Below are 21,365 nucleotides of genomic sequence, written 5' to 3'. Positions count from 1 at the left end.
AAAGAGATATTTTATTTTCAAAACGAGGTTTGCTTAGGCCAGCTTATGCATACAGTGACTACATCCTCTAGAGGAGGTAATCTTTAACATATTATCCAAATATAAGGCAGGATGCAGGCTTCCTCCTCAGCCCTAAAGACTTTTAGACACATATTTGGTCAAATAATTTAACTAATTGTTCTTTTTTTCTTTTGATATAATCTTTTGTTAGGCATAATAAGGATTTTTTTTTAATAAACATATCAATATACCAAGTCACTAAATTTCCACGATATTATCCGCTTTGAAGAAAGCTCTACTACATTTTAATTTGCCAACATCGCACGCCAAGTATTTTTCTTTCTCATCTTCTACCTCCTCTTCAATGGCTACCAATACTAAATCTGTTGATTTGAATTCCTCTTCTCCATATTTCCTTGGGTGATAATCATCCTTATCACGCCTAATATCTTTTGATTATCAGAAATGTTGTATATTTTAAATATAATGGGTATATTTTTTACCAAACTATATCTCTAGGTTTGGGTTTACAAAACTAGTAAAAATAGTACTCTTTCTCCCTTTGTTAAACTAGTTTGACAAGCCTACAGTGACACAGTCCCCTGCCTCATCCAATCGTGTTTATTCCACAAAACCACTCCCACCCATGTTCTGTGTTACCTTGGACAAAATGGGTAGTTGATGAATGTGTTGCATGGGTGGCTAGACAATAGAGTTCTCAAGCCTCCTTGTAGAACAGGTTTTGCTGATTGGTCATTGAGATCCCTATTGTTAGTCGATGCTTTCTTTCTTCCAGTTCTGTTTTGAAGGAAGAAGAAACCAAGAACAAAGTTCTCTCTCAGTAACTGAAAGATTATGGAAATCTGGTGGATCCTTAGGTCTGTTACTGTTGTTCATTCCTCTCACCCCGATATTAATACGGTTCAACACAACAATTAGCACATAGAGTGAGCTGGAACAGAAACAGAGAACGGAAATGAGAGAGAAATTTCTTCTAAGTCTAGGAGATATGGTTCAAGATTTGAAAGCCTGTGTTTTTTGTTATACCTTCAGTTTTAATTTCTTTTTGAGTTATTTACATGAGCCCCCTCCATTTCAATTGAAAATTCGGCATACTCCCTTCAAAATTGAAACCTTACAAACCCCCTCCCTTACCGCGTTTCCTTGTTCCATTTGTTTTACATTTCCCTCACTGTATTTTTTGATATCCTATATTGTTTCTTTTACATGATTCCTTTTCATTTCCATTGGAAATGTGACGCACCCTCTCCAAAATAAAAACTTACAAGCACTTCCCTTCCCCTTGTGAGGGGCGTGTCAAATAATTTGTTAATATGACTATGTTGGCCGTAGAGTGATAAAATGATCATGCAATGGTTTTTTTAATTTGAGGAAAATTTTGGTCATATAATCTAGGGTAATATGGTGACATCAATAATATTGTTTAGGATTTTAAAATAAATATTAAAAATATTACTTATAGAATGTATTAATTATGGGTAAAAAAGTAAAATCATATTCACAGTTAAAAACAATAATAGATGATGTGAAGTGTGGAGGGGCTTTGGAATGTTTCCAATCCAAATAGAGGGGCTCATATAATTTTTTAAAAAGATTTTAAATAAAAATTTATTCAAATGAGGGTCAAATTGTCAAACTAAAGTTAAAACTAGCAAAAAACTAATAGTGTCAAATGTGTAGGGGGACTTTGTAGGATCTCAATTTTGAGTGTGGTGTGTTGTTTCCATGGACGGAGGGGCTCATGAAATTATTTCGTTTTTGTTTAATCATGAACTAGGAGGGAAAAGAAAAGAACAAGATCGCTTCAATATTGGGACTAAAATTTCCACTTTCACCAATTTTATTGTTCGTTTGAGAGCCTACAGAAGAAAAAAGGAAATAGTAGGAGCATACACAAATAAACGGAATGGATGGAAAAAAGGGATCAGGGTAAATCTATGCAAATAGATACTTATTTGAAGGTATAGCACTATTTTGGTTGGATAGTTTTGTAAACCCAAACCCAAAACAACATATTTTTGTTAGCTAAAAAATAGTGGTGGCTAGTTTTGTATAAGTTAACTTGTTATATCTAATCTTGTGAGCTCCCCCCTTTTTTCACCTTGAATTTAACCCCACTCCCCACCCTGATTGCAGATGCGACAACGAGCTTGTCTGCGTTGTGCGAGAACTCGTTTTGTGGTGGTCTTGGCTCGGTTTATAACGTGCTTCTTCCAACAATGTATAGTCTCGTGTGGTCTTCTCTTTTGGGGTTAGGGTCGGGGCTTATCCTTAGTTGGGGTTTGGCCCAGATTCGGGTTGGTTTGCTCTGAGCTTCCCTGCGTTGGCTTTGACCTTCGTGTTGTTCCTTTGGCCGTCGTGGGCTGGGGTGTGGTTGTCCCGTGGTCGGTTTGTTGTCAAAAAATGAGTGGAGATGTATGCCTCTTTGAAAGGCTTGAGTAGCGGGCCAAACCTGCATAGAATGATAATGTTGAAGGATGGCTCCTATTCGAGATGTGGTGAATGTCAGGAATTGGAAGACTATATTTTGTTGATTATAGCTTCATGGGAGCAATTTGGTTTATATTTCGACTTGCTTGTATCCTCCTAGCCATGGATCGAAGTTGTTATATTTTATAGGAGAGTGGGGGAAAACTAAAGAGCCAAAACCAGAGATGTGGAAAACTCACGAGACTAGCAATGTTGATATGCTAGAACCTATGGAACTCGATGATGAAATGGTGTTGCAATGCAAGAGGGGCTCACCTTTGGAAGAAGTATACAGAGCTTAGAACTAATTCATGGAGTTTAATGATTAGAATCCAAACTCCCAACCTAAGGTTCAAAACTAAGCCTTTACCTCCAAAACCATTTTTGTGATTTTTTGTTTTTCAATTTAGGAGATAATTTTCTAATAACAAAAACAAATATTATAGGATTATATTAAATTTTAAATCAACAAAGTTATTTTGGGGTATTAAGATTTATTTCACTATTTTTTTGGGGTTAAATTTTAAATCAACAAAGTTATTTTGGGGTCTTAAGATTTACTTTACTATTTTTTTGGTAAATAAATTCAGTATCATCTCATCAGCACTTGAAAAGGCAAAACGAAGGGAACGAGGGTAATCTGGTCATTTAAAATAAAATTACCTTCGGATCTCGCTCACACGAATAGCATCTTTCAGTTTTGGGGTATTCTGGGTAACTAACAACACTTTGGAACCTAGGGTTATGGTTATATATCATGTTTAGAACCCCTGCAGTCTATTTCTCTTCCGAAGTGAGTGGGCCGTTTTAGGGTTTTACTGGACTCAGAAGTTCTGCTTCGCATCGGCGATCATGGCTGTGGTCGTTCCGGAAGTTAAGCTTTTCAACAGATGGTCTTTCGAAGAAGTGCAGGTTTGTCTCCTCTGATCGTCCTCGACTAGTTTTGTCCTGCAACTTCTGTTAGATGCTTTCTGGATCACTATGAATGATATATGCAGCAATATTTCTCTCGCTCTGTATTTTTTTTTCTCACTCTAAAGCTAATGGCGAAGTTTCCTGTTTGTGAGAATTCGCTGAAGTTTCAATAAATCTCAGTTCGCACTATTCTGTTTCTTGCTTTTCATTCTATGGATCTAGTTCGAAATTATATGTTAAGCACTATTTCGTTCTTTTTAATTAGGCATATCGTGAGATATACTGACTGCTGTAATCCAAGCTTAAATCCATTCCTAGTATCGTAACATCATTACCGTATTTTCTATTATACATCTCCAGCTTTGCTGTTGTGACTCTTAAGATCCGATATTGATTACTATGGTTGTATTTTCGTCCTTTTGCATTGCGTTTCCTACTCCCATTGATTCACTTCGTTGTTCCGAGTCTCGACGGAGATTTTGTTCAACTTTTGGATATTTAACTGAATAATTCTATTTATTATCCGTTCTGGAGAAGAATTTGACAATACTATTATTCTAGGATTCCAAAGCTAAAGTCTGTTTTCTGTGTAAGTCAGGTTTTTTGTATCTCTCTTCTCAGCGGAAGAGTACTGATTATTCTGCAATGTACAATCTCCTTCTGTGTATGCAATTATATTTGAATTGCTTGTTAACTAGTGGTGGTGATTTGCCTATTTGACATTGCACTTGTTCCGTTTGGGGACCTTCTTAAGGAAGTTCCAATCCTGATTTTCAATTCCTGAAAATGTAGATTCTTTTCCTATTTCATATTACCATGATTACAAGTTCTCTCCATTGCAGTTGAGTGCATCTACATTGTTGGGGGGGGGGGGGGGGGGGTTTGAACAGATGAATTAAAATCGGGAAAAAATGGATGCATGATAACTTTAGAGAAGTTCTTACAATCTCCTCATTTTAATGGTCTTATGGAAACTTGAGATGACAGGGGAAACCAAGCTTAGATGTGAACATGTGTTTGACAATGACTCTATATGTTTCTTCCTGCCCTTCCAAGAGTATCTGGAATACCAGTTCGTACTGGCAGCATATGGTATCTCATGGTGATAAAGGAAGAAAGGAAAAAATTGTATTTAGGTCTTATTTTAGGTTTTTATTTTTTGGACCCTAGATTTCAACTTCAACTATGCTTGTGATGATCTTTGGGTGTTGTTGTGTATGCTGATTATATTGGTGGAACTTGACTGGATGAAGCACCAGTATAAAATACATTCTAAAAGTTGGTCTAAAAGAGTTGTAAGAGGGACTGCATTAGGTTCTGTTGTCATGAATCTTAACTATGTTTAAAGTAGAAAAACTTCAAATTGGTCAATAAGGGTTGATGACAGATATGCTTTACATCCAGTTACGAGAATCTTGACTATGTTGAAACTGATTAGGAAGTTTGCAGCTGCACAATTCAGTGACTAGAATCTTGACCATCTCTGAACAAACCAGAAAATTTGCTAACATATGAATTTCTTCTGGTTTTAATCCTTGTTGTAAATTGTAATTCATCTGAACTTTGATTTAATTCTTTGGATATTATGCAGGTCCAGGATATTTCTTTGCAGGATTACATTGGTGTCAGTCCAAGCAAGCATGCCACCTATGTACCACACACAGCAGGGAGATACTCTGTCAAGAGATTCAGGAAGGCCCAGTGCCCCATTGTTGAGAGGCTGACCAATTCTCTAATGATGCACGGACGAAACAACGGGAAAAAACTAATGGCTGTTCGAATTATCAAGCATGCTATGGAAATCATCCATCTCCTCACTGATTTAAACCCCATTCAAGTGATTGTTGATGCAGTTATCAACAGGTACATAGAAAGAAGTTCTGCATTTTTGTGCATTGCTCTATATAATTTAACTGTATTGTAGATTTTCATCTTGGTATTTTTTTTTCTTTTCTGTAGTGGGCCAAGAGAAGATGCAACTCGAATTGGTTCAGCTGGTGTGGTGAGGCGTCAGGCTGTTGATATATCTCCTCTGAGACGTGTTAACCAAGCAATATATCTTCTTACAACTGGTGCTCGTGAGAGTGCTTTTAGGAATATCAAGACCATTGCAGAATGCTTGGCAGATGAGCTCATCAATGCTGCCAAGGGGTCATCCAACAGGTAAAGAAAGAAGAAATTTTTCCAGCTGCCCCTATTTGCTAGATCATGTAATTGGTGTGAGATGGGGTGGGGTGGTTATATGCAGGGTATAGGAGCCGTATCCCTAACCTCTGCAGATTGCCATGAACCAAGACTTGGTTATGCCCCCCATCAACTTCACCCTTGGGTGATCCCAACTGGTATTTTAAGTCTAGAAAGGTGTTTGTTCTTATGAATAACTAACTATTCTATGCTGTACAGTTATGCCATCAAGAAGAAGGACGAGATTGAGCGAGTTGCAAAGGCCAACCGTTAAGAGGAGTTTACTTCACCACCGGGGACAGTAATGGCTAGAGAGGCTTGGCCTGTTTTCTGCATCCTTCTTTTTAGTGACTTCTTATTCCGTTAATTATATAGGGATTGGCCCCAGTTCTGTGGTAGTTCTTTTTGTTTACAAAATATGAATTTTGGAATTTTGTTATGTCTGGAGTTCTCTTTTTTCTTTTTTTCTTTCCCGAGTTAAAGAACAAATCAATTCGATTTCCTTGCTATATAAGTGAGTTTGGTATGAACGATTTTTGGGGTGGTAAACAAAGTTTTCTTGAATCGTTTTTTATGATTTCCTTGCTATACAAGTTGAGTTTCGCATGAACGATTTTTGGGGTGGAAAACAAAGTTATCTTGAATCGGTGTGTACGTTTTCGTCTTATAGAAACTCACCGATTTATTTTCATGTGTTCATACTCACTATGGGGGAGGAATAATTGTTGGAAATTCTGAATTTCAATTGAACTTGCATGATTTCAAAGGCTTCGGCAATATTTTTCCCTTGGTTGAGAAATTAGATGAAATCTTACAATAGGAAAACTATTCTGAAATTGCACGACAGATGTGTAACGTGTGGGGGTGAAGAGAAGAGAAAAAGAGGTAAAAAGCCCAATTCTCTTCTCTCTTCTTTTTGCCCTTGTGGTGTTCGTGACGCGTCTTTGATTTTGAGGAAGACGGAGCTCAAGCAATGGAAGATAATAGTGATAATAGTGAGTTCAGCGTCTGGCGTTTTGCTTTTTCTCCTTCCTCAGCATCAAATTAGGTAAAGAGGAACCGAGGAAGCATCTCTTGTTTTGCTGCAAAGATGGAATGGGAGTTGATATGGCTAGAGCTGTTTGATACGGTTCAAATTATCATGAGCCCAATGGTGTTATACTAATGGATCATATATGGCTTAGCTCAACTTAAAAATGATACTAATGGGCTACACTTAACCTCAATTCTAGAAAGGAGGGAGATTTTAGAGGTTTTTTATAACTATAAAATATTTCGTCTCTAGAAATGTCCCTAGAAATATTTAGATCTACTAGAATGTTCTCAACCATTAGATTATAGATACTCGTACAAAATCATAATTCATTTATAAATAAGAGAGAGATTCATTTGTACAAAGCATCAAACAAGTGATTAATACAAGTTCGTGTTTACCAAAAAAAAAAAAAAAAAAAAAATTAATACAAGTTTTCTCAAGGTTCTTTTTGAGTTTTAAGCTTTCTTCTATCTCTCTAGTTGGGTTTTTGACTGATTTAGTGCAAATAAGTGCTAAATGCCGGCGTGATTGGCTTAGTCAAGAACTAAGGCCGTGCCAATGATGGGTTAGTAAACCGGTTAAAGGCTCAACCCAAGCTGCTCTACCCCGCGCTGAAGAGAAGAACTAGGGAGGTATGGACAATCGAGAATTAGATGGGCCTACCTCCCATGGGGCGGCATTAATTTGAGGATGTAATCGTGGTGCGCGCAAGCTGGCCCGGATGAACCTCAATAAAAATAAAAAATAAAAAAAAAAAAGAAAAGAAAAGAAGAAGTTAAATTTGGCCAAAAAAAAAGAACTAAGGCTTTGACATGGAGCTCTGTTTTACTAGAAAAGTAAAGTCATTCTAGTAAAGATACTCTAGATTTGGTCACATGTACAAATTACAATCGGACGGTATAAATTGAAAGTGCATGGATTTAATTGTAAATATAACTTTCATTTTTTTACACTAAAAGCTTATTTATTTTGCAAATTTACAAAAACAACCCTAATTTTGCCAAATTTGAATCGCTCATTTCGTAAGCCCTAGATCAAGCAAGATTTTGGAATAATATAACCTTTCATGGCGGAGAGATCCAAATAGGAAGGCAATGAAAGAGATGAGGAATGCAGCGGCAATAGATGGCAAAATGGAACTTATTCCAACACCTGAGCTTATTCCGAACCCTACTTCAGGTGCCAGAATAAGTTTCATCTCACCATCAATTGCCGCCGCTTTCCTCGTCTCTTTCATTGCCTTCCTATTTGGATCTTTCCGCCGATGAAAGGTTTCATAATTCCAAGATCTCACTCGATCTAAGGCTCGTGAATAAGCGAATTAAGTTTGGTAGAATCAGCGGTTCTTTTGTAAATTTACAAAATCAAAAAACTTTTAGTGTAAAAAGAAGAAGTTATATTTACAATTAAACCCTCACACTTCAATTGACACATTCCGAGATTTGTATACGTGACAAAATCTTAAGCGTCTGCCACTGAAAATGGCAATTCGTCCTGGGGATCCTTTACGACCTGTGGAAAATTTATTTTAATACTGTTACTTACAAATTCTCTTTTGTTTTTAATTATTAATAAAGCTACCATATCACACACACAAAAATGGCAGATCTGAACTGATCTATCAAACCCGGAAAACCATGGTCCATAAAAAAAAATAATGAAATAAAATCAATCAATCCTGAAAACCCTGGTCCATCCAAGATCAAACTTGGGGAAGAAAGGGCATTTCTGTTAGTTGAACTCAGAATGAACAGACCATTTCTACCAAAAAAAAAAAAAAAAAAAAATGAACAGACCATAAAAGTACTTTTCTCATAACCTGTTCGATTCCCAGAGCCCTGGGAGTTTGGTACTTCACAACCCATATGTATAACAGTAACCCCATAGCTTCACTTTCTACCCCCAAAAGAAAAAAACCCATATATAGCTTCACTGGAAAAAGATAAAATTTTTCTCCAACATTAAAAACATGTCTTCTTCATTGAAGTCTGAGCAAAGAAGGGCAGAGGAGAGAAGTAGAAATGAACGTTTGGTTTGTCTAACTTACAAAGATGACTGTTTAAAAGAGTTTGGAATGTTTGGTTGGAGAAGGCTGACCAGCCCATATATGGTCCCTTCTGTAAGTCCATCTCAAACACAGAAAATGGTGTAATGGAATGTAGCTACCAGTCAATCCAAACAAACAACAACTAAAATGAAAGCATACGTATAATAGAAGACACTATTCTCTAGTTTAAGCCTCCAAACACACCTCTTCTCTTACGTTTTGCGCATGTGACTAGCCCTCTCTCTCTCCCTCTCTTCCTCACGTAGAATTTTGATGCTATTACACGAAACTTTCTTCAACCCTTCTCCTTACCTCACATTCCACCATTAATTCTTCCATGGGTTTTTCCATTTCATGCTCTTGAGCCTTGATTTCATCGAGCTTCTCAGGTGAGTCTACTACCAACATGAACTCCTGTATTCTGCTGCTTCTGCTGTTTGCTTAACTTGATATGAATTTTAATGGTGGTTTCAGTAATCAGCACCTCAAAATGAGAAGAACAGAGAGAACTGGTCAGTTCGTTCTTTCCATCCATGTTGAAATTGATAGCTAGCCTGTACTTCTTATCCTCATCTGAATTTCTTTTTCTTAAGAATGCCAAATGCTTACATTTCTATATCTAATTGAATTATAGAAGAGAAACTTTCTTTGTTTTAGTTACTCTGCTTGTGGTGCCTTGTTCTTGCATTCTTCATTCCCGTTTTGTTAATGATTAACGGATCAATTAAACTCATGCTTACTCCCACGAAGACAATCACAAAACTTGTAATGATAATCTCTTCATTTTCTTCTCTGTACTTTTGGATTTGAAGAGATCAATAGAGCTTGAAAGTTGGTCATTATGGATTACTTTTAGAGGAACAAAAGCAACTTTTTGGTGTGTTTCTGGAGCTGGGCCTCTCTCTCCATGCTCTGTCTGGTATTTTAGGTGATTATACAACAAATGAAAAGAGAAATCCCTGTTTATGACTAACTTTAGTAAATAATAGATCAATTATGTAAACCTTTAAAGGATGTTTCAGGAACATGAACACCCATTCATTCTTTTCATGAAAAAGTGCCTCATGATCAGCCATCTCTAAAGCAATTCTCCCTTGATAACTCTGTTTTTCTACAATAGATGTGAAACGAAAACACTTTCAACCAAGGCAGTTCAACAAGGCAAAAATGTCCAGGGGGGGGGGTTAAAATATGGGAGATTTTCAGTTCCATCCCCTGAGCTACCTCTAATATTAATACCCCCAGAGTTACCCTATTTATAAGTCAGATCCCCTATTACTAATACCGTTAGTCTCAGTTTTTTTTTTATTCATTTCTAATATTACCTAAAAAACTACTAACAAACCATGTCTCCTGTACTTTGTGAGAAGTTACGATTGAAAGAAGAACAAATTACGAACGAAAAATGAAGATGAAAAAACAAGATGAGCGTAAGGCTTTTTATTCAAGGTTTGTTATTCTTGTCTTTTAGAAAAGTTTAACTTGTTTACGTCAACATTTACAAACATTTAGAGGTATTAATGATATATTTTCACTCTGATTTTGTTTGAGAGCAGTGCTGCTTCCAGCAGTAAAAAGTTCAGATATATTTTAGAGCTCAGAGCAAGTACGATCCCCAGCATCAGCACTGGACGATCCCTTCCACCCTATCGCAGGAGGATAGTATCGCTTTTAAAAAATAACTCTAACGAGGGTAGCACTGAAAAATTTCCTTGGAACATCGAAACCTTTGAGATTTGAAGAACTAATAATTGCCAAAAAGGAAATATGAGAATCAAGGGAGGCTTCCGTACGTTTTATGAGTCCAATGGATTAGGTGTAGGTGGGGTAGTTTAGTAGATTAAAAGTACCTAATGGTCATTTTCGAATTTCAGAATTACCTTCGAGAACCACAAAATGATTGATTTTGCCTACGAGGCCTGGTCTCGCCTAATAGTCGTTACGCGCTGTGCCCGTCATTTTTCAAACTGAATGTTCACGTGGAACATTAGATGAAAAATCAAGATCGTGTGGCCCTGGGCCATCTTAGATAAAACTAACGAACGGTCAAAAAATTAGACCGTTTCAACAATTGGATGATTAGTTTTTGACTTTGACTTATGGCTGATCGAACTAAGATCGGGTCATTTGTTTCATGTGTTTGCTTTACTAGAAAGATAAAAAGTGAAAAATAAATATGAGAGGACTAGTAGGTACGAGGTTTCCCAGGAAAATTCATACATTGACAAACCTTTTTCTAAAGCCTTTGGAGTGATATTCATTTGGTAGGATCAGTGGAGCAAAAGGAAAGACTGCTCCCCTTTTGGGTAATTGACCTAACTTTTTTGGGTAGTGGTGTTGGTTGTTGAACACCGATGATGGAGATCACAGTACTATTTGCGTATTTCACAAAGCACGGACTTGTTATGTATTAGAGATGAGGATATTACATAATATAAGGTAGAGATCCATTTGTGACTTAGAAAAGATTCGAAACTCACCAACAAAACCATTCCTTGGAGTTGAATGTCTATTTATTTATCATCTGTTAGATTTTCAAATCTTGTTTTCTTTAAATTTGATGGATCCATCTCTTATCATCGTACATCAACTTCTATTTTTTTTGTACTGATTTTATTTTACTTCTATTATTATTATTATTATTTTAAGGTATGACCAATTATATATAAATTGGTCATGGAAAAACTTTTGGGATAGATAAGGATAGTCTCTCTAACATATGCTTCTTGTGAAATGTAAATTAGGCATGACAATTTAGTGTGGGTCCCTTTGATGAAACACAACATTGAATGCCCTTTATGGGGTTGTGGGTCTCTCTAGAATAGGGACCAAAAAAACTGGGTCAAGAAATTCTATGGACTCAAATAGGAATCTAATTTCATTATCCTTAGGAAAGAGGGAGAAATTCACACCAAACAATCGAGATAAACATCTCATCTCAAAATGAGACCCAACCACACCAATTAGACTTGGGGAAAAAATTTGAGTGGGAAAGGGCAAACCTCTATAAATTAGGCTATGGACATGTGAGTGTGTGCTTGTTCTTAGGAGTGTCAACGAGCCAGGTTGGGTTGGATTAGTCTAAACGTAATCCTATTCTTAGAACTTAGACCTCCATACCAAACCCTGCCAAGGTTTGAGAACCCAAACCCAAACTCTACCTTGCCTAAGCCCGACCAAACCTAATTTACCCTGAAAGAGTTGGGTTAGCCCTATTCTACCCTGAATCACCCTGATTTTAGCTCTCAAACAAAAAAACAAATGCATGAATTTGGTTATTCCAAAAAGGTTTGACTTCTTGGCCTCTTAGTTATGAAATATTAGTGTTTGTCAACTAAACTAATGTATTGTAATTGTTAATTAGATATGGTTAAATAACTATCGAAACTCAATTTATGTCCAATTTACTTTGAATAATTTAATATAGGATAAGTAGGACTAGCCGGGTTTGAAACCCAAACCCTATCCAACCTTATCAAGGCTAGTTTTTTGTAACCCAAACCTGCCCTCCGGGATAAAAAGGGCTCCAGGCTCGAATCGGGCTTAGGGTAGATTTGGGCCGGTTTGTTGGAGCGACATGGTTTTATTGACATCCCTAATTCATTTTAGGTCTATAGTATTCTCTTCCCACCCACTCCACTATATAATATTCCAATCAAATTTCCAGTGAAAGCTATGGTGATTTTGTAAAGCGACACTCCTGCACTCTCACTTTCAAAAAAGTACATAAAATGACCTTCAAATTCAAGGAACTAAATAGGTCAACCAACCCACTTGTTTATTTGAAATTCTCTCGATTCAATCGATCTCTATCTATCTATTTATCTGAAATCTCTTATCTGTCATTCCAACTGAACTAACGAGACCGTTAGGTTTGGGGCGTTTGGCACTTCTTCTGGACTGGAGGATTACTGTTAGATAAGAATGTTAGCTATCTTCATGATCAGTAGTTAATTCTTCCACATTAAATTCTTCAACTACTATGATTGCATTACTATCATTTCTTTTCTTACTTCAATGGTAATTTTTTTGTTGCTTGGAATTGGCTCATCCCTCAACAGATTTGACCCTAAGGAATACCAAGAAGACATCTCATGACTGAACTAGATCATTCTCACCAAGAAAACTATTCAATTTCAACTCAATAGTGTCATAACCTTGTTCAGGCAAAAATGAAAAAAAAGAAGTTGGAAATCATAATTGTCAATGCATATATCATGTAAGTATCAAAAGAAAAATTATTAGTATCACCTATTTTCTGCAGTTCTTAATTGTTGTTGTGGTTGTTATAGTCCCCTTTATTCTGAGGATTTATTGGGCTTGACACATTCCTCAGCCTAGATGACGTTGTCTATTGCATATACGACATTTGGTCAAATTTCCACTCGAACCTTGTGTTTTCATACATCTATCTTTTTTGTATTTCTTTCTTTTCTTTGGTGTGTGTTTGTATTTCATTCAAGTTCATAAATGAAGATTTTCAACTTCTTACAAAAAACAGAAGAAGTAGATATATGCCATTTATACTTCTTCCTTTTTGTCATTTCTTCTTTTTCCTCTTTTATAAAAGGCATACTCATCAAGTATTCCTTTTATACTTTTGAAAGACCACGGAAAAGGTCTTTTTATGTAGGCTAGACTTTGTGTCTGATTCTTTAATTTGCAAGAAATCAGCTCATATATATATATATATACTCAAGAGAAAGCACACAAGACCCCTTAAAGTACTCATGCTCAAGACTATGAATCAGTCTAAATAAGGTCAACTCTAGGTTAGAGTCAACTCATGTTCAAGATCATGAACCAAAAGGAACTACCCTGAGCTCAACAAGATTTTTGGTAGTAGAGAGTCTCTCCAAAGTCTCTTTAAGTTGTCTTAGTTGATGAAGTTGCATTCTCCTTCAATGTACTTTCTCAATGATACATCCAAACACCTTGAAGCAATCTCTGTTTCCTTGGTGCGTCCAAGACACTCTGGGAATACAGATGTTTGCTCTTACAGATTACTTTTATTAAACCTTTGGAATTCAAATGTTTTTTTTTTATTTTTTATTTTTATTTTTTTTTTTCTGGTAGGATTTGGAATTCAAATGTTGTGTTACCCATGAGAAGGGGGATGTCCAAGGAAAGTTGAGTATATATGCATGGAAATTTGTCCATTCTTGTCTTTATGTGTTAACTCCCTAGGTTTGTTGATTTCTCGTGCCCAAGTTATATTTGTTAGCTTCACATATCTCTTTATGAGTTGTGCCAAGCATTGTGTGCTTGATTTGATCGATTTAGTCAATTCCTTCTTGACTTTGGGTTTCTTTGTAGCTCGTTTGATAGCTCTTTTTTTGTGTATCGGGCTGATGGTCGTATCTTGTTGATGCTTTTATACATTATCGATATTGTGTCAACAGAGAATGATCCGAGTTTCTTCAACTCTTTCATCTCCACCTTGGGAGCTCCATTTGCTACAAATGACTTCGCAGACCTACATTATTCCTTGGCATTGAGGTTACTAAAACCTCTTTGGGATTGTTTCTTTCTCAACTAAACTATGCCATTGATCTCTTTCGACGTGCACATATGGAGGATGTTAAAATAGTGTCCACACCTATGTTTCCACGGACCTCTTTGGATACATGCTTCTTCTGAGAAATTTATTGATGTTACTCTTTATGTAGTATTGTTGGTGGGTTACAGTATTTTATAATTATTAAAAAAAAAAAAACTTTAAATAATCAAACAGTAGCTGAACTTAAACAAATGAAAGAGAGAAGAAGAAGAATAAAATAAAGATGAAGAACCAGCAAAAGAGGCCTACGAGTCTAGCTAAAGAGTCTAGAATCATAGAGCCATTTTATTTATAACTTCTAATGAATATAATATAACTTGAGAGACAAGTAACTATCCTCTAAAGGAGGGAAAAAAATTACAATTTTAGTAATTTTCTATCTCCTTAAATATAAAGTTTTGAAAATAGAAACTACCACCAAAATAAAAACTATGATTTGTAGAAACTCCCAAAACTTATGTAGCAAGACTCCTACATTAGAAATAGAAAGTAAAGTAGCATCACTAGAAAAATATTGTGTTCAAGTGAACAGTAAAAACAGTTTTTACTGCTCACGTGAACAGTAAACAGCCCAAACTTGCGTATACTTCAACACTCCCCCTCAAGCTAGAGCATACAAATCTCCCATGCCCAACTTGCAACGGATAGATTGAAAACTTGGTCTGAACATAGCTTTGGTGAACAAATCAATTAGTTGGTCAGTAGAGCTCACAAAAGGAATCGCTATAAGCTTCTTCTTGACTACATCACACACAAAGTGACAGCCTACCTCTATATGTTTCGTCCTCTCATGGAACACTGGATTACTAGCAATGTCAGTGGCTGTTTGATTATCACAAAACATTTTCATAGGGGCAGAAACTGGAAATTTCATTTCCTTAATAATGAACGAAGCCACATCAATTCAGCAGCAGTGTGGGCTATAGCCCTATACTCAGCTTCAACACAAATTGAGTAATGGTGGACTGTTTCCTACTCTTCCAAGTGACGATATTTTCACCAAGAAAAGTACAATAACTTGTAGTTGACCGACTATCAATGACTGATCCAGCCCAATCTACATAAAAAATAAATAAATAAATAAAAAGACAACCAAGTCCATATTCCGATTTGGTCGATAGATGAGCCCTTTTTCGAGCGCAGAGGTATCGAAGTACTCTCATTGCTGCATCCCAATGGACCTTCCTAGGAGACTACATAAGCTAACTCAACACACCAACAGAATAAGAAATATCAGGACAAGTAATAGTAAGATAAATAAATTTCTCAATAAAACTCCTGTAACGATGGACATCATCACATCCTAACTTTAATTGAGGATCCATGGGAATGTCGCTAGGTTTAAAAGCAAGCATGTCAGTCTCAGTAAAAAAATCTAACACATATTTCCTTTGTGACAAAGTTACTCCTTGTTTATTGTAGATCACTTCATTCCCCAGGAAATATTATAGATCACCTAAGTCTTTGGTTTAGAAAGATTTCTGTAAGTGTGCATTGACTCTATGGATTGCATCAACATCACTGTCGGAAAAAACAATATCATCAACATAAATTGCCATAATGACAACACAATCACCCTACTGTCTACAAAGATAGAGTGATCAGAATAAGTCTATACAAATCCAAAAGACTCCATAGTCTTCCTAAATTTTTCAAACCAAACTCATGGAGACTGTTTGAGTCCATAAATTGTTTTATGAAGCCTGCAAATAGGAACATTGTCCTCCCCCTAAACAACATACCCTGGAAGTTGCTCCATGTAAACTTCTTCATGAAGATCACTATATAAGAATGTATTTTTTATGTCAAGTTGAAAAAGAGGCCAATCATAATTCACAGCTAGAGAAATCAAAACACGAATATAATTTAGTATAGCCATAGGAGAAAAAATCTCAAAATAATCTACACCATATGTTTGTGTATAACCCTTGGCCACCAAGCGAGCTTTGAGCCTTTCAACCATACCATCAGAATGGCACTTAACAGCCCAAACTTGCATATACTTCAACAATAATTACCCTTCCAAATTTATCGGCCTATGCTGTGAGTACTGTTTGTCAATCTATGCATGCCCTTCTATGAGTGATTTCTCTCAAGTTAAGAGAATCCTTTGACGTCTCAAAAGGACTATTGAAATGGGATTCCTATCCACAGTGAGAGCTCTTTACAACTTTATGCAATTTTTTATGCCAATTGGGCTAGTGGTCCCCTATCTCGTTGGTCTACAACCAGATTTTGCACCTTTTTAGGGTCAAACTGCATCTCTTGGAATGCAAAGTAGCAGCCCACCATCTCTAAATCAAGTATTGAGGCCGAGACTAGGGCGGCAACATCTACCACAACTGAATTAACCTAAGTCAGTTTTTTCCTTGGTGATATTGGTGTGTTTCAATCCTACCATTTTATACTATTGTAATCTCGGTGCTCTTCACATGATGGTGAACCCTATTTTTCACACTCAAACTAAACATATTGAGCTTAATTATCACTTTGTTCAAGAGAAGGTTATTTTGGGTCATTTGATCCTCGTTTTGTGTCTTCTAAGAACTAGCTTGCTGATTATTTACTAAACTCTTAGCACTCCGGGAATTTGTAGAACTTTGTTCCAAACTTGGCCTTGCTAGTTAGCCTCGTTTGAGGGGGAATCTGGAGACTAAGGAAATTTAGCCACATGTCATAAATGTAAACTATAAAAATATATGACTCTGTATACTATTTCATCTAATATATAATTTTATTCAGTCACTCTTCTCAATCTTCACACCAACTACGTACATGGAATCAACCATGGAACCCAAATTGAAGTGGATTTCACTCCCAAGGCAGTGGATTCTTTTTTGGGTAGAAATTCCCACAGTGGATTCTATTTGATATTTATGTTTCGTTGCACTTGCTGAAGTATCTTAGGCAATTTCTATCTCTTAGTGATGGGCATGATTATATCTTTGCACTTTGTTGAAACAAGATATGTTCTTCCCCTTTGAAGCTCAAAGAGTTTCTCCATCAACCCCAAAAAACTGAGCGTTTTCTCCTTGTGTTCTTCCTGTCTTAGAAAAAGGCAACAATGCTCTTTCTGCTGTTATGAATACTAGAAGAGAGGTGCTTAAATCTCATATATATACCTAAAAAAAAAGTCATGTTTGCTATTCCTTTATGTTGCTAGACTAACCAGCCATGGTAATGCCTTAAAATAGAGAATGCATGTTTATACACCAGCAGCGTTTCTCCATCCATTCCCGTGGTAGGACCGATAGGTTTTCTAGTTCGAAGTTCTTAATTATGCCATTCTAGCTCTTGTTTCTGCCCATTTCCTGCTGCTATGAACTCCGATTGTATAACATGATGCAATTGTGATAATATGAAGTTTAAAGAGACATGAAATCCAAATTTTAACAAGTACATATTTTCACTTGTTTACTTAAATTCTTGAAATTCAACAACCTAAAATCTTTCAAACCTTTACCTGATGAACATTCCATCGACAACATTGGTTGATTAGATATGTATGTATCCACCCAACAATTGGTTGATTTTATATTTTGCCTTAAAAGATTACATTGTTTTGACATTGTCTGATTCTTCTAGTCTTATGCTAGACTATAGTATTTTCATTTGTTGATATATTCATTTATATTACATTTTCTAACAGCTCGAGCTTTTATAACAATCATGGAATCAGAACAAAGAGTTTCGGTGTTTTGACTCATAGATGGCACAACAGAAGAGTTTTGTCAACATTTCTTCTCCCCTTTGCTTGAGTATACCACTCAAAGAAACAATGGGATCTTGGCCTAGTATATACAATCAAAAAAGAAACAAGGTAAGAGCTCCGCCTAATCGTCTGATTGGTTTCAATGGTATATATACTACCATCATCACACTTTTGGCTTTTATACATTTAAGTCCATGAGTAGTTATTCAGTTTTCATCTTCTTGAATTTCAAGATACTATTTTAGATTATTGTATAAAATCATAGAACCATATTTCTAATCCTTCTTACTCATGAGTATATATTGCATTGCAAGGAATGATCACCCTAAATTTATCTTAAAGTTTCATTATTTCTTTTCACATTTGCAGGACTTTTCCCTCCACTTTTAGATTCTACTAACCTCACCTATGTTATGGATAAACCATGGCTCATCACCCTCGAATAGTAAGAAAGTTTATGGATACTCATTTATTATGTATAACAACAAACTATCAATCATCTAAAAGAAGAATGGCCATAAATGTAACTAGTTGGAGTTTCTCATGTAAGGTTAAAATAACTCCATGTCCTCCTCTAGTAAACTGTTAGAATGATCCTTCGAATGGATTCAAGATATATTAAATTATCATGACCTAAGTGTGTGAAATGCTGTATTACTGTCTCTAAGGAAAATCTCAGTATCACCTTTCCATTTATACCACTTCATGTTCTCATTAATACTATTACCAGTATTCATTTTCAGCATTGTCTGCTTGCCTAGAGGAGGAACATATATATATGACCAAATCTTTTTAGTGACTTCTGTTCTTGCAGGTGATGATGATTGCTACTAAGTTTGTATCATTTCACCCTTAATTTTTTTTCCTTTCTTTCTATTCTTTTCTCTATTGTTTCATTTGAATTCAAATTCTTTCGTGCTGGTTCCTTGGCTGATGAAATTTTGTTCCATATAAAAAGCATCAAACTTAGAATTATGTCTTCAAAGCGTCTGTTGAGAATAAGAAATAATTGTTCCAAATTCTGTGTTCAGATATTCATAATTTCATGATGGCATGTTCTATCTGAAACATTTTATGTAGACGTTCATGCTGGAGTCATATGTCGTGGTCTTGAAGGTGCAAAAATGTATGTAGAAGATCATGAGTAATTAGAAATTTTCTTGTTGGTTAGATGAAACATCCTAAACGAATATATTGAATTATAGCTACGTTTTGTTTGTTTGATGACTAAATAATAACTTTACAATGTAATATTGAACTTGAAATTTCTGATCTTTGATTAGAGAATTGATTATTTACTTACAAGAATGACAATTTTTGTGCCAAATAGGATGAACCACTTGAATTTGAGCTTAGAAGCGTAATATCTTGTTCAATGGTGATGAAGAATAACTCAGATGCGCATTCACAGAGAAATGGAAGAGCAGATAAAAATCATACAAAACCCTACACACTCTTCTTATGTTCATTGTGCTGTTACCCATTCAACACATAAGGCTGAAATGCAAGTGGAAGATTTCCAACCTCACCTCAACAGAAATGATGAACAACGAGGAAAGTGCTGTTTGCAGCACCAAGATAACAAAGGAAGATGATTCCCACGTAAGGTAAGCCTTCAGCTTCTTGAAATGATCAAGTACAACAGAAACTTTACACAAACACATTTTATGTTTATATAAGTAATCTTTTCAATCTCCATAGTTTGTCGACATACATAGCATTATAGCAACAGCCATAATATTACAATACCAGTGATAAAAACACCAACAAGAAAAACCAACAATACCATGGAAAAATACAATAGGCATAGCAAAAAAGTCTGCCCATAATAACAGCATTCCAAGAAAAAACAATGAAAAAGAAACTGCTTTTAACTTCAAGCATCTACTTCCACAACAGGTTTTTGCAGAACCACGATTCAGAAACGCTTGTTGATGTGATCCAAGAGACGCTTGTGTTCATCTTCATTGTTGAAAGCATTAGTTGCTGAAGATGTGAGTGTAGCTTCCCAGAAAGAGGAAACTAAAGGATCTGTTGGTGGCTGCTGCTGCTGCTGGAGTTGTTGTTGTTGGTTTACAAATAACTCTTCGTTGATCAGAGAATTGAAGAAGGAAGAGAAAACATCATCAGTGCAGTAATCTATTCCCAAGCCATCATCGTCATCATTACTGTTTCCATGGCTGCCCATCATCAAACCATCCGAGTTCTGCCAATTATTCACTTCTCCATCACCGTGACGAGCAAATTCAAGGTGGTTTTCATGTGGATTAGGGTTTGGAATTTTTGGTAGTGGAGGCAGTTGAGGTTGAGGTGGAGGAGCACGAGCATCAACTGGTTCTTGATGATGTGGGGGAGAACTAGGGTTTAATGGCTTATGCGTTCTCGGATCTATTCCTTGGCTAATCAACTTCTTGCTGAGGTGTGTGTTCCAGTAGTTCTTGATTTCGTTATCAGTGCGTCCAGGGATTCTTCCAGCAATCAAGGACCACCTTCATGGAGACACAATCAAATTTAATTAGATGGAAATAATGAAACTGGAGGGGCAGATAGGGGAAAGAAGTAAAGGGTGCTTCGTGTTTGTTCCTTACCGGTTGCCGAGAAGACGGTGAAGACGAAGGATAAGATCTTCTTCATCTGGAGCGATCTGACCTCGCTTTACGGAAGGCCTGAGATAGTTCATCCAGCGAAGACGACAGCTTTTGCCACAGCGGAGCAACCCAGCTCTCTTGGGTAGCGTTCGCCACCGTCCTTCGCCTTCTTTTTTGATGTAATTCGCGAGAAGCTCATCCTCTTCGGGTGTCCATGGTCCTCTTTTCAGCCCGACCTTACTGCAACACGGCGTCTTACTTGACGACGACCCAGATGCTATCGTCGCAGTCGCCGCAGCTGCCGCTGCTGATCCCGGCGCCGGCTTTCTCATTTCTTTCTCTCTTTTTTTGAGGTTTCTTCTCCGGTAGGGTTTGTGTGTTGTGTAATTGTATAGCAGTGAATAACGAAGACAAGCAACGAAAAGTAGGGAGAAATGAATTAGAAATATAGAGACGGATAGGTGGGGACCATCATACAGTAAGTGGTGGGACCCATTTATCTTTTTGTTTCATCTCAATTTTTTACTAATTCTGGACAACCGATTAAAGCTGTCTCTGTCTGCCCGAGACAATAATCCAGTGCATTTTGTTGTACCCAAACTCCCTGATCTCTATCAGAGAACCAGATTGATATACCAATCGTCGGTTTTAATTGGCTTGAATTAAAACTGAACCACGTATCTAATACCAGATAGGATTTGGATTTTTTCCACCTGATAAAAATGGAAAATCACATTGTAGTTGATGCTTCTAAGCTTATTGTTATTGGACCTCGCCGCATGCTCCCAATGACCAATCAAATTGTGTTCGAATACGGTTGACAGTTAGTCGTT

General features: G+C 36.5%; 2 protein-coding genes and 1 long non-coding RNA gene across 3 annotated transcripts; 2 read left to right on the top strand and 1 right to left on the bottom strand.

Annotated features, from left to right (window-relative positions):
• Window positions 1-3,265: 3,265 nt before the first annotated feature.
• LOC149001320 (small ribosomal subunit protein uS7) lies at window positions 3,266-6,028 on the top strand. The gene is made up of 4 exons (XM_089138156.1): window positions 3,266-3,402; window positions 4,997-5,268; window positions 5,365-5,568; window positions 5,809-6,028. The coding sequence occupies exons 1-4, from the start codon at window positions 3,343-3,345 to the stop codon at window positions 5,861-5,863; spliced, it is 591 nt and encodes a 196-aa protein (XP_088994282.1). The 5' UTR covers window positions 3,266-3,342; the 3' UTR covers window positions 5,864-6,028.
• Window positions 6,029-8,877: 2,849 nt separating this feature from the next.
• Window positions 8,878-19,932, top strand: LOC149001319 (uncharacterized). The gene is made up of 5 exons (XR_016170158.1): window positions 8,878-9,061; window positions 9,147-9,184; window positions 17,882-18,052; window positions 19,275-19,551; window positions 19,844-19,932. It is a non-coding gene; the product is annotated as an uncharacterized LOC149001319 (long non-coding RNA).
• Window positions 19,547-20,864, bottom strand: LOC149001318 (transcription repressor MYB5-like). Its single transcript, XM_089136500.1, has 2 exons — window positions 20,533-20,864; window positions 19,547-20,433 (listed from the first exon to the last, which is right to left on the bottom strand). Exons 1-2 carry the CDS (start codon window positions 20,862-20,864, stop codon window positions 19,863-19,865), a joined length of 903 nt encoding a protein of 300 aa, XP_088992626.1. The 3' UTR covers window positions 19,547-19,862.
• Window positions 20,865-21,365: the final 501 nt, after the last annotated feature.

Source organism: Hakea prostrata, chromosome 10 (genome assembly GCF_041222555.1).
Source record: "Hakea prostrata isolate BN-2017 chromosome 10, UWA_Hpros_2, whole genome shotgun sequence".
NCBI classification, from domain to species: Eukaryota; Viridiplantae; Streptophyta; class Magnoliopsida; order Proteales; family Proteaceae; genus Hakea; species Hakea prostrata.
This window is presented reverse-complemented; position numbering and strand designations above follow the sequence as displayed.